Source organism: Anolis carolinensis, chromosome 2, assembly GCF_035594765.1.
Source record: "Anolis carolinensis isolate JA03-04 chromosome 2, rAnoCar3.1.pri, whole genome shotgun sequence".
NCBI lineage: Eukaryota > Metazoa > Chordata > Lepidosauria > Squamata > Dactyloidae > Anolis > Anolis carolinensis.
The window spans coordinates 276,216,919-276,229,665 of record NC_085842.1 but is presented as its reverse complement, the minus strand read 5'-3'; the positions used below and the strand labels follow the sequence as shown (position 1 = coordinate 276,229,665).

At 37.2% G+C, this 12,747-nt stretch overlaps 1 protein-coding gene across 3 annotated transcripts in view; it reads left to right on the top strand.

Annotated features, from left to right (window-relative positions):
- The window catches only part of LOC100565555 (leucyl and cystinyl aminopeptidase), a 74,718-nt gene that overhangs the window by 25,905 nt on the left and 36,066 nt on the right, over nucleotides 1–12,747 (top strand). For all 3 annotated transcript variants that reach the window (XM_008103070.3, XM_003216387.4, XM_008103071.3), the window contains exons 2-5: nucleotides 2,160–3,000; nucleotides 5,764–5,902; nucleotides 9,165–9,296; nucleotides 10,336–10,456. In XM_008103070.3, the coding sequence (XP_008101277.2) occupies nucleotides 2,183–3,000; nucleotides 5,764–5,902; nucleotides 9,165–9,296; nucleotides 10,336–10,456 (1,210 nt within the window). In that variant the 5' untranslated portion in view covers nucleotides 2,160–2,182. The remainder of the gene's footprint in view (nucleotides 1–2,159; nucleotides 3,001–5,763; nucleotides 5,903–9,164; nucleotides 9,297–10,335; nucleotides 10,457–12,747) is intronic.

Sequence of the window (12,747 nt, the reverse complement as noted above, 5' to 3'; positions counted from 1 at the left end):
TTATGTTTTAGGGAATAAAAAAGATTCAAGAGCCAAGGATACTCCACATAGATTTGTACTTTTACAATGGCTTTAGCCTTATCAAGCTATTGCAGTATTTGTATCCCACCCTTTTCACCCACAGGGGACTCAACAAGCTACACCTCACATGATGCCATAGCATTGAGCTATGGCAGTTAAAGTGGTGTCAAACTTCATTAATTTTGTAGTGTAGATCTGCCCTTAGTTCTATTGCTATCAGTGAGATAGTCTATAGGTAGACAGGAGATTGTCCTATAGCAGTCCTATAGAAGTTTAGGCTGATTGGCTGCCTTGCTGTATTATATAGTATAGTATCCAGGCTGGCAGAGACTGACTAAGGTTTAAGGCATGGCATTTTCTATTTTTTGATTAGCTACCCTTCAAACTAGAGATAGCTCCAGCTGGAATCTTGTATACTCAAAGCATGAGCTGAACTTCTTTTTTCATGTTGTCACTTTTGTTGTAATCTGATAAAGTTCATAGTGCTTTATATATAAAATGTAGCTATGATACAGGTGTTATTTCCAAATGGAAAAAATAACTTTAGATGCACTGGATATCTATAAAGGATGGGGTATGTGAGGTAGGGAGATTAGATGGTTTCTCTTTTGGTGAAATGTGATAGACTATAATGCTTAATTCTGGATAAAGTATGATACAGGTGTTATTTTCAAGTGGAAAAAGTAAGTTCATTTATACAGTACTAGGTATCTTCAGAGGTCAGGATATGTGATGTAGGGAGATTAGATACAAATAAGTATTAAATCAATTCTAGTCTGTTAGTAGAAGAGTTACATTTTAACACTCCCTCAAAAATTGTACCTCACATACACTTATCTATGTCAAATGCCTATTTATGGTATATATCTGTTTAGTGCATAATTCTGCTGACACCTTAACACTTGTATGTAGGGTAGTAGTCTGCTGGTAATAAGCCAATGAGAGGAAGTTCATATATTCTTTTAATAAGACTATAAGCATTTACATGGATAAATGCTGCTGGAGAAGAATAGTGAGTCTAAGTGATCAGTGGTTCCAGGGTAATCTTAATTTAGCAGCTATTGACAAAACTGTAAACTAATTTTAGTTTCAAAACATTTTTTTTAAAAAAAGAAAGACCTTTTGAAGAATATATTATATGCATAATGATGTATATTGAATAAATTGTGTGAATAATATATTATTCTATTGTTAGTTGCCAAATTATAGCAGCATCCTGTGTGAAACAAGTCTGATAAGCCTGTCCTTTGCTTATCTAGTGACTGAAATTGTGTTGCTTCTATAAATTGGATTCATACAGTAGTTGTGACTGTTATAGGTGGCTTGATGGTGGCAAAAGGAAATTTAAGATAATACACATTTGTATCACCTTGTTATGCATGTTTGAAGTTCTTATACCACATTTGGAAATTGTGAATGTTGCTGTTAATGCTGTCATAATATTGGTCTTTTTGTAAATCCGGTGCTTAAAATATGGTAATTTGTCAGAGCAAATGTCACAGCACCTGTTATACCTCAGTAAAGAAAAAATATGCATCAGCTTGGAATGATAGTCTTTCCGTTGCGTTGTATGAATTATTCATTCCATATTTAGTTAAATTGTTACTTTAAATCAGAGGGAGAATCTGGAGCTCTCTAACCATGACAACCCAGCAGATACTCAGCTGTAACCTTTGTTTGAGGCATTTTATGACAAGCCTGTGTAGTGGCAAATTCAGGTGTGTAAAGTCTGTTGGGGCATGAAACAGTACTTTTCTGACTACAACATCCATAATCCCATAGGCAGCATACTGTAACTTTTCAGCACTTTTAAACTTATATAAGTTTGTTCTAAATACAGTTATATTAAGTTCAGTTAAACGGAGCTTACTCCCAACCTATTTCTGCTGTGAAACATACTCGGACTGATATGTGCATATAGCAGGAAGTTTTGTTCAACTCAGTCGTTCATGTGGGTATAGAAATATGAGAGTTCACAGCAAGACTGCAAGCCTATGTCTTTTGTGAGAGTAAGCTGTGTGTGTTATTGTGGGGGATTGTTCCTTAGAAATCAAATATAGTTGTTTTGTGCTTGAAAGAACACACTCACTCATTTTCCTCATTCATATTTAATGATACGTTCCTTTTGTGTTTCTTAGATCGAATTCAGTTACCAAGGAATATGATTGAAAACAGCATGTTTGAGGAAGAGCCTGATGTAGTTGACTTGGCTAAAGAACATAATTTGCACCCGTTGGAGCCTGATGAAGTGGAGTATGAGCCAAGGAGTTCTCGGCTTCTTGTACGTGGACTTGGAGATCATGAAATGGATGAGGATGAAGAGGATTATGAATCGTCATCAGCTAAACTTCTGGGAATGTCTTTTATGAACAGAAGCACTGGCCTGCGTAATAACTCAGCGGGTTACAGACAGAGTTCTGATGGATCATGTTCTGCACCTTCTGCAAGGACCACAGTGATTTGTGCTGTTGTTCTTGTGATTGCTGTCTCAGTAATAATGGCAATCTATCTTCTTCCCAAATGTACCTTTACCAAAGAAGGTTGTCATAAGAGGAACCACACAACGGAAGATGTATTTCCTTTGGCAACAAATGGAGAGCCCTTTCCATGGGCACATTTTAGACTTCCAGTTTCTGTTGTGCCCACACATTATGATGTTGTTTTGCAGCCAAATCTAAATTCTATGACATTCAAAGGTTCTGTTCAGATAACTGTGAAAGTTCGTCAGGTGACTTGGCATATTATACTTCATAGTTCAAAACTTAATATTACCAAGGCAACCATTGCTTCATCAGGTTCAACCCAGCCTAAACCAGTTGAACATCTGGAATATCCATTGAATGACCAGATTGCAATTTTGGCTCCGGAGGCTCTTCTTGTAGGACAAGAATATAACATCAGCATGGAATATTCCTCTAATTTATCTGACACGTATTATGGCTTCTACAAAATTGCCTTCAAAGATAGCAATTCAACAAGGTGAGCTTGGAAAATTATTGTTGTCTTTATTTGGAGTAAATCCACATGCATGTAATGTGTGAACAAATCCTGTTTGAATGAAGTGGTATCTTGATTGAATGTTTTTTTCACTCATTTATCATCAAACCTCCTGGAGATCTGTACTAAAATAGCTATTTACCTCAAGATTGAAAAGAATGCAGCTCAGTTAAAAATCTACACAGTTTGTTAAAATTGTTCCTACTGTTGTTTGTTAAATCATCCCAGCAATAGAATAAACTACTATTCTTTAAAATCCACCCCAGAAATTCTGTTCATGTGAATTTGTTTCCAGAGCCTTGTTTGTTGTATGTTTTCCGGGCTTTATGGCCATGTTCCAGAAGTATTCTCTCCTGACGTTTCACTCACATCTATGGCAGGCATCCTCAGAAGTTGTGAGGTACCTCACAACCTCTGAGGATGCTTGCTATAGATGTGGGCGAAACGGCAGGAGAGAATACTTCTGGAACATGGCCATACAGCCCGGAAAACATACAACAACCCTGTGATCCCGGCCATGAAAGCCTTCGACAACACAGAGCCTTGTTTCTTTGGCTCATTTAATTTCAAGGGTGAGTGCATCTGTATATGGAAGGAATCCTGTGTTGTGACACAGATTTATACCACAGAGCTTCCTGTGGTCCAGGAGGAGGTAAGTGTGGTCTTCCAGATGCTGTTGGACTGCAGCTCACATTAGCCCTAGCCAGCAGAGCCAATGGTAAAGGAAGCTGTGTTACAGAGTCTGTGATATAGATTGCTTGGGATACCAGTGTCTCTGCAGTTGGGCAGAGCAGCTGGGGCTCCTAAATACATGATATGCTCCTAGGAAAGGCAGATTTCAGGAAGTTATGCCCAGTGCTTCCTTTCACTGAACATTTCCTAAAAGTAAAGGAATAGTGGACTGTTCAGCACTGGTTCCTCAAGTCCAACATTACACCCAAGCTCGTTCTTCCTTGGCCTTTTGCTGGGATTCCATTTTGCAAAGATTCTCCTTGTGTTTCAGGAAAGAGTATCCAACACTCTCCATCTGGTTTTCCCCAAAGCAAAATCTGGATACAAAGGCACATGGCACCCTCTGCTGTTAACTCACAGGGGAGGCCAGGCTGCTTGAAACTAGGGCAATCGTGTGAGTAGACAACATGGTGAATTCTGATAACCTGTTTTACTTAGCTATGCTTTACTCATAAAATAGGCCCTCTAATAATAAAAAAACAGGCTGATGAGCAGTTTCTAATGGCAAAACATTATGGGGAAGGTTTCATTTTTTCTTTGCAGGCTCAATAGATTCCATATTGGCTGCGAGGAACAGGAACCCCCTTTCTTCATGGTCAGAACTGAAGCCATGCAAACTGGCAAAGGAGGCAGAGTTTTCCGTGTCTCCTTCTCCAGCTCATTCACTTTTCTAACAAAAATTCTGTGCACTCACCTGTTACTAGATACTACATGTATGTGGTGTATTGCAGCCAATAATATGATAACATATTCTGTCCAGTGTTGTTGCCAGTAGTGGTTTATTCTTAAATTAATTTCAAACAGTGTCATAGTCATGTTCACTATTGTGTCATTGGTATGGATATCTTTTCAGTACATGCTGTCATAATGTTTATGGGAAAATGTGTTGGGAAAAGAATATATAAAGAGTTTAAATGACAGCTGTATGAGAGAGATGATGAAAAATCTATTTGCTACATGTCATTAGTTTGTCAATCTAGAATGCTTCCTATCGCAATCTCATCGTGGTAATGGCCAATTTTAGGAAACCTACTTTGTTCTATCGTGCCCTCTTCTATAGATTTCAACTTTTACTTGTTAAAAAGATGAGCGCATTATGGTTTTTTACACCATTTCCCCATTATTGGTAATTTCCCTGAATTTTCCCAAATTTTCATGCTGAATTGGTACTATTGTCAATGGCAGCCTTCTACAACCTGAAGTGCCAGTGTTGAATTATAATCTTGATAATATATAATTATAGTTCAGTGTTAACACTGGTTTCTGGCTGGGGAGGGGGAAATTCTAGTCCTAAGGCTCATTTTCCATACTCTCTGTCCAGAATACCTGGAGAATGCAAGGTTGAGCAAGCTAAACTAGAACAAAAAACACAATACTGTACCTTGTTATCTTATACGTTTTTGAAGTAGGCACTAATTCTGAACAATTCAAATGCCCATGTCAGAACAATTTGCCCCCTTCCTGCTTATGTTTTATCAAAACTTATTGAGCTGTGGAAACATTTCATACGTCAATACTATGAAACTCAAAACTGGAGATTGCAGTGTATGTATTTTTTGCTTTAGAGGCTTTGAGCAAAACCAAATGCCAAATCCAAAATGCAAATTAGAATGTGTCAAAATTTAACATTTGGCTAGCTTAATACTTAAGAAAAACAGATGTGTGTCAATTGCAGTAAAACTGAATAGTTATAGAGCCTAAAAATGCAACAGATGGAAATTGGCTTAGAGTAGGTATAATGGTGACCTGGTGACCTTATTTAAAGCATCACATGTACTAAAATTATATGAAGAACAAATACCTGGAGTAATTCTAAATAGGCTATTTAATTTGTAATATACATGTATACCCAGTGTACTATTAACAAATCTACAATTTTAAAGACTTTATGGAACAGTAACAAGCATTTCCTCTAAATATATTTTTCAACTGCTTTGAACATATAACAATCTTAAAAAATAATATAAATTACATTTCTAGCATTAAACACTATATTTTTTCTGCTTTTATCAGGTGGCTTGCAGCGACTCAATTTGAACCCCTGGCAGCAAGATCAGCATTTCCATGCTTTGATGAACCAGCATTCAAAGCCACTTTTCAAATCAAAGTCAAGAGAGAAAAGCAATATTCTACTCTGTCAAATATGCCAAAGGTAAAATTCTATACCCTTGTTTAAATTGGGGTGGGTATGGGGCAGTGTTGGACATCCTATTATGCTGTAGTGTATAGTAATGCTTCTGCTACTCCTACTGTACTTTTTAAATTTGTTACCCACCTCTTCTCATGGGTCAAGGTGGGTTGCAACATAGTTAAAATACATAGCTAAAACAAAGTATCATAAAATATAAATATTAAAAACATGAGCCAAAGATTAAAACACCAATACTAACAAAATGTAAATTTAAAATTCATCTTTTAAAATTGACTAGGTAGGCTCTGTTGGAAGACATAGGTCTTCTATTGTATTTTTATTGTATTTCAAATGAAATTTAAATTCATCATCTTGAAAAGCAGTCTTAGTTAATTTGTTAACTATTCAGATAAAGTCCTGCCACAAACTATTAATTTTCTTCCCCAATCCTACATTACACAGGCATAACTGTGTTCCTTGTGCCTTCATTTAATTACTGAACTCCAGAATATATGACCTACTGACAGACCCCACCTGGACATGGAAAGCACCTTAAATGTATATTTAAATGTATAATTATGTATATTTTTAATGTATATTCTTAATTTTATTGTAATTTTTAATCTTGATGGATTTTTAAATTTGATGAAAACTGTTTTTTGATATGTATGCTTATATTGTAAACCGCCCTGAGTCCCCTGAAGGGTGAGAAGGGCGGGGTAGAAGTAATGTAATAATAATAATAATACTGTATAATGGACTGGAAATTATAACCAAAGAGCTATACAGGTCTACCACAGGTGCATAGAAAAAACATGTTCAAGGTCAGGCAAAGTTTCTAGGTTGAAGACTATAAACGCCCATTGAATGTTATAAAAATAGAGTACTTGCAGCTGATGAGAAAGGACCATTGTCTCACAGCAACAGTGGGAAAATCTTAAAGATTTGGGAATCCAGGGAACTCAAAGGGTTGCACATATCTCCACTCTGTTTGATATCACCACATTTTACTTTTAACTATAATGGGCATGTGGGGGGGGGGGGGGGGAGGGAATCTGCATCAGTCTTGAACAATAGGAGGCTTTATTCAAACCAGAAGTAATTAGGCAGCCCTTTTCCCTCAAGGTGGACTGTAAATCAAAATTTAGTTACAGTGTTCCCTCACTTATTGCGGAGGTTACGTTCTAGGACCACCTGCGATAAGTGAAAATCTGCGAAGTAGCGGCACTCTTTTTATTTTAATATTTAAACATTATTTTAATAGTTAAGTGGCCTTTCTCCCCCTTGCAAGCCCTGGGAAGAGTGAAGCCTTTCTTACCAGCGCCGGCAGGCCCCTTGCTTTGTGTCTGCTGTGTTGACCTGGCTGCCTCTGCTCCTGCAGCCAGGGAAGGAAGAAGGCTGTTCCGCCCGGTAAATGAGCGAGCGAGGGGGGAGGGTGAGAGAGAGATGAAGGCGGGTGGCAGTAGAGGAGCGTGGAAGAGGCGGCGAGGCTCCTTTTTCTGCCGCCGTTCCAGCCTGGGATACGTGGAGGACTCGGAAGAGGGGGCAGGAGTTCTGAGTAACTAAATTTTGCTTTACAGTCCACCTTGAGGGAAAGGGCTGCCCAATTACTTCTGGTTTGAATGTAGGCAATGCCCACATTTTTTCCACATTAATGTAGAAGATAAAGCCCGAGCACTTCATCATGATAGTGAATTTTGCACCAATCAAAAAGGTCATCCAATTATGTGGAAAAACATATGACCATTACATGCTAATTAGCATTCTGCTATCCCTGATATGGATAAGTTGCTTGTGTGTTGTTGTTGTTGTTGTTGTTGTTGTTGTTGTTGCTGCTGTGGCTGCTGCTGCTGTGGCTGCATTGTAGACCAACAGCTGATAACTGGTAGGCTGATACTGACCCTTGGACCATCACTCAATGGTACTAAACTTGGAATTATATTCCAAAGCTAGTGTTGATGCTACAGTCAATCTGTGTAGGCAGGTAGATGAGAGAATTACATTGTAACTGATAGATACTTACTATAAAAGTTTCAACACTTTTCTGACAATCCTGCAAAATACGGCATTTTGTGTTCTTGCCAACGACTAAGACTAGGGGTTGCTTGTGCACTGGGAGAGGCATCTAGTGTTCATCAAACTCTATGTTTCACCCTATCAGGTAGTAAAAGGTTGTGTAATTCAAAGGTCGTGGTTGCGGAGATACTGCAATTTCAAATCTTTTTTAAACACCCTGTATATCGTCTATGGAGCTTGAATTGACCTTATTGGTTTTTGGTGTTTGGTGATAGAAACATTGGAAATGGGGAAGGAATGCTAAGTTCGGGGGGAAAACTTTAAGCTAACAAAATAAAAAAAAAATTGATAGTGATTTCCTATTTACCCATAACTAGTGGGAGGATTGTTACTGTTGGGTTTTTCCCCCTCATAATTATAGCCTTATTCTGTGTATAATAAATACTGATTAAAGCTTTTCCATATCTTTGTATATGAAAATTGTCAAGATTCAGTTGGGTATTTGGGGCTGGTGATGAAATCTTCATGATTAAAACAAAAGCACCTTGCAGATCTTATTTCTGTGTTTTAGCTGCTTGCTCATGGCTGTTTTTTTTATCAATCTGAAGGTTTTAAGCCATTCATCTTCAATACAGGAGAATGTTTTTTTGAGGTAGTCCACTAAGACCAAAATAATGAAACGTTAACTTCAGTTTTCATTTGCTAACCTTCACCTTTCAGAATCTCCCATCATTGCTTATATTGCTAGGGCTTCTGTAATTACTAGATAGGAAGGCTTTAAAAAAACCCAAAAAAATGGGGGGGGGGGGGGGGGAACGGGACTTTTTTTTTCTTTTTTTTCCAAAGCCAAAAAATCACACTGGGGGTGAAAGTGTGTATAAACAAAACATCTCAGAAATCTTTCATTAAGGTCTTCATGTTATATAGTTTGAATGCCATGTCACAGATATATTATTTATCATTAGAAAAGAACATATTCTACACAGTGGCCTTCCCATCTCTAGGAATTACATTCCAAGTTACACTCCACAGTTGCTCAGATGTGGACTTCATAATATTAATTACAAGCTGTTAGGCAATGCAAAAGTAGGAAGCCCCAACATCTTGTACCATACATTCTGTATATTAGGATGCATATATATTTATATCTTTGCATTAATTTATTTTCTGAGCATCAATATAGGCCAGTACTGTGGTTTTTTCTTGTTCCATGGCCTTTAGGCTTCTATTTACCAATTAAACACCAATGTCTCATTTGTCTTTCCAGAAAGCAATAAAAACATTGACAGATGAATTGGTTCAAGATGAATTTTCTGTGAGTTTGAAAATGAGCACTTATCTAGTAGCTGTCATTGTTGGAAATTTGGCGAATGTCAGTAAGCAAACAGGTGGGATTTTGGTGAGTATACTTCTAGCTCTAGGTCTTGGACATAAACTTTTTCCTTCCTAATTATTTTTCTGGCACAATATTACGATGTATTTGCTGAGTATGTAGGTTAAACAGTGCTCACTGGTGTTTGTGAGCAAATCATCAGGTGTTGATTGTAGTTTTCTCACCTGGATTAAGCTCATTTTACCAATGTAAAATTATTTTGAAAGGCTCTCAAGAGTTCAATTGAACAAGTTATGCAATACACAGGTATACTCTCAGGATTTCCACTCTTGCAGGAAATGTATTGTGGGGTGGATGATATTGGTAAGGCCAGGAATCTATTACTTCTTTGTATTTCTATTGTTTCTCTTCGCACTTTTCTCCTTTTAGGAGGACAATACTTGTTCCCCCTTTTTTAATGCTGGGTAAAATGTTTTAAATAGAAGGGGGAAATAATGAGTTATTTCTGGTTTTAATCTGTTATTTCTGGGTTTAGCACAGAACTGTAAAGAAGATGTAGTAACTTTGTAAAAGCTGCTCCTTTCTTGTCAGAAATAAATTTTTCAAAATTCTTGTGGTATAGATGTTTGCTTGCATATTATTGCATTACAGTACTTGTTAAACAAGTGTTTGGGAGAGATACGTAAGTAGTACTTTACAATCCCTGTCTCCATGGAGGAGGATATGTTCCAAGACCAACCCCTGTGGATACTTGAAACCAGGGATAATAACAAACCCTGTTTTTTGACCATACATAGTCCGAGAACACTCTATAGTCTTATTGGAGGGTCTAGATAATCCCACAAACACTTCTGTGAGTGAGAGATATGTTTTTCATAGTAGCTAAGTGAAACTATGGATATTGAATCTGGATAAGGGTGTTGTACTGTACTACATTGTAGAATGCAAAAACCAGTTCTCTTTGAACTACTTCACAAATGTAATCATATTAATTATGCTAATAAATCTGTAATATGTACAGTGTTCTCATTTAAACAATATAGATTACTGGTAGTTTGTCCATTGAGTCTTCTATAACTTGCAACCATCTTTCCTCCTGTGATAGGTATCAATCTATGCTGTGCCACAGAAATCAGTGCATACTGAATATGCTTTGGGTATTACAGTGAAGCTTCTTGAATTTTACCAGAAGTACTTTAATATAACATACCCTCTTCAAAAATTAGGTAAGAGATTTTATGTTATTTTCTTAACTAATTGTCTGACATGCTACAAAAATCCATTACGTTATGGTTTTAAACTTGTTTGAGAGAAAGATTATATGAAGTGCACATAATCTTTTTCCCCTACATCTTTTCTGGCAGAAATAATTATCTTAATGTCCGTAGGCCATACTGCTTTGATTCATTTCACACCTGGAAACACTTCCAGGAATGTTGTGAGAGTTCTCCTATGTTTGAATTTTCTAAACCTTGAATTCTTTTTTACTCATATGTGAAAGGATGCATGAATTTTGGTAAATTCATTACAAACATCCAAGCAAAATTTTCTCCTACTTGCACTAGCCAAAATAAGTAGGGTTATTCCCAGCAGAGAGGGAATAATATTGTGTCTTCCTGTCATCATAAAACACAGCAATACAAATCTAGACATCTAAATCTGCAAAGTTATCTATTTTGATTTTTCCCTCATCAAATATTTTGACTCAAGTCCTTTCCATCTTAAATATAAATAAAATTGTAAATTTTCATGAACTCTGATAATAATAATAATAATAATAATAATAATAATAATAATAATAATAATAGAAAGAAAATGCTCATCATTTGTAGTGAAGTGACATAACTCCTTTTTATTTCTTTAAAACCTGTAGTCACTCAGTGTGCATGATTAACTAAATGTGTTGGGATATTCTCTGCATAGTAAACATGCATTCGTGTTTTATCTTCAATCTAGGCCAAGTAGTTTTATTTATTTTCTAGGCCAACTAGTTTTCCTAGTGATTAGTTTACATACTAAATTTTTGTAGATACTTTATAAAGCTTAGAGAAAGTAATAACCTGTCTTCAAGCTTCCAGTCAAATAAGCTGCAGTAGAAGAGGATGGGAAAAGAGTTGTCAGGTGAGCAAATTCACCCACTGATTATTAAATAAACATTGAATAGCTGTTGATGAAAAGTCAAATCATGGGATGGAGAGCGCCTAAATTGAGGTATTTTAGTAAGATCATTGGTTTTAACATTTTAAAGGCTTTTATTCCAGCCAGAGCAGCTATTTTTGATGTTGTGTTATGTTCTTATATGTTTTCAGTAATTGCAATGGTTCTAATTTAAGTTACCGGTATGTTGCATTGACCTATGTACTATTGCTTTTTATATTGTTTTAACTGTTACTTGCTGTAAGCCGCCCTGAGTCCCTTTCAGGGAAGGAGGCGGGATATAAATAAAATTTCTCCTCCTCCCTCCTCTTCCTCCTCCACCACTGCTGCAGTCAGATAGGAGCTGCTAATAGTTTAAGGTGTAGAATTTAGGCAACTATGGCAGCTGCAGCCCTTCCTGAAATGAGGTTGTATGATGATGTCTCCTGTTGGTGTCTTACTGCTGTTTTATTTCAGGCAATGCTTAAAATAAGGTTGTTGTGTCCCTGACCTTCTTAGTGAGGGTGTACTCTAATGCCATTGGTAAAATGAGCCTATGAGTTGTTCCCAGCTCCTGTTCATACTTTTACTGCATCTTTTAGTTTGGACATGTTAGAGAGAAAGAACTGGGTATCATCCTTATAATCTAGTTAATGTATATATTTAAATAATGTGGAATGGAGTGGGGAGGGAATCTGTTGAGCAATACACTCCTTATGCCATGCTGGCTATCTTCAGCACCATCTTCTGGACAGTGTATTTGCCATGAACTAAAGCAATACCTTGTTTAGGAATGATAATAGATCCACAGTACAATAGTGTCTCAGGAGATGCAGAGGATATGATATTAAAATGACTGTCATTGTTACATTCCCACAATCCCCCAGCCCATATGAGATGCATGAAAAAATTCCCATTGACCTTCTCCTGTAACACAGTCCCCACACATTTTGAACATTCTAAAGATCACTCAAAGTTTTGTCCAGAATGCATCCTTTTACTAGCCTCCACTTTTCTTGTTCTTTGTTTTGATTGCTAGTTTTATAGATCTGTCCTCTTTTAACATGATTGGGGGAGGGGGGGGTAGTTGGCGAGTGAGGCTTACCGTATTTTTTGCTTTATAAGACGCACTCCCCCCCCCCCCCCAAATAGAGGGAAAAAGTCAGTGTGTCTTATAAACGCAATCTGCGTCCAGGAAGGGAGAATGGGGCACGCGCGGACGGCACAGATCGCCCCATTCTCCCTTCCTGGCGATCTGCGTCTTATCATCAGGTGCGTCTTATAAAGCGAAAAATACGGTATATGTTTTGCTGTTTACATATGCTCAGTCAAGGATTCTGGATACAGCTGTCATTCATTTTTCTTGTTCAAGCAGGCACAA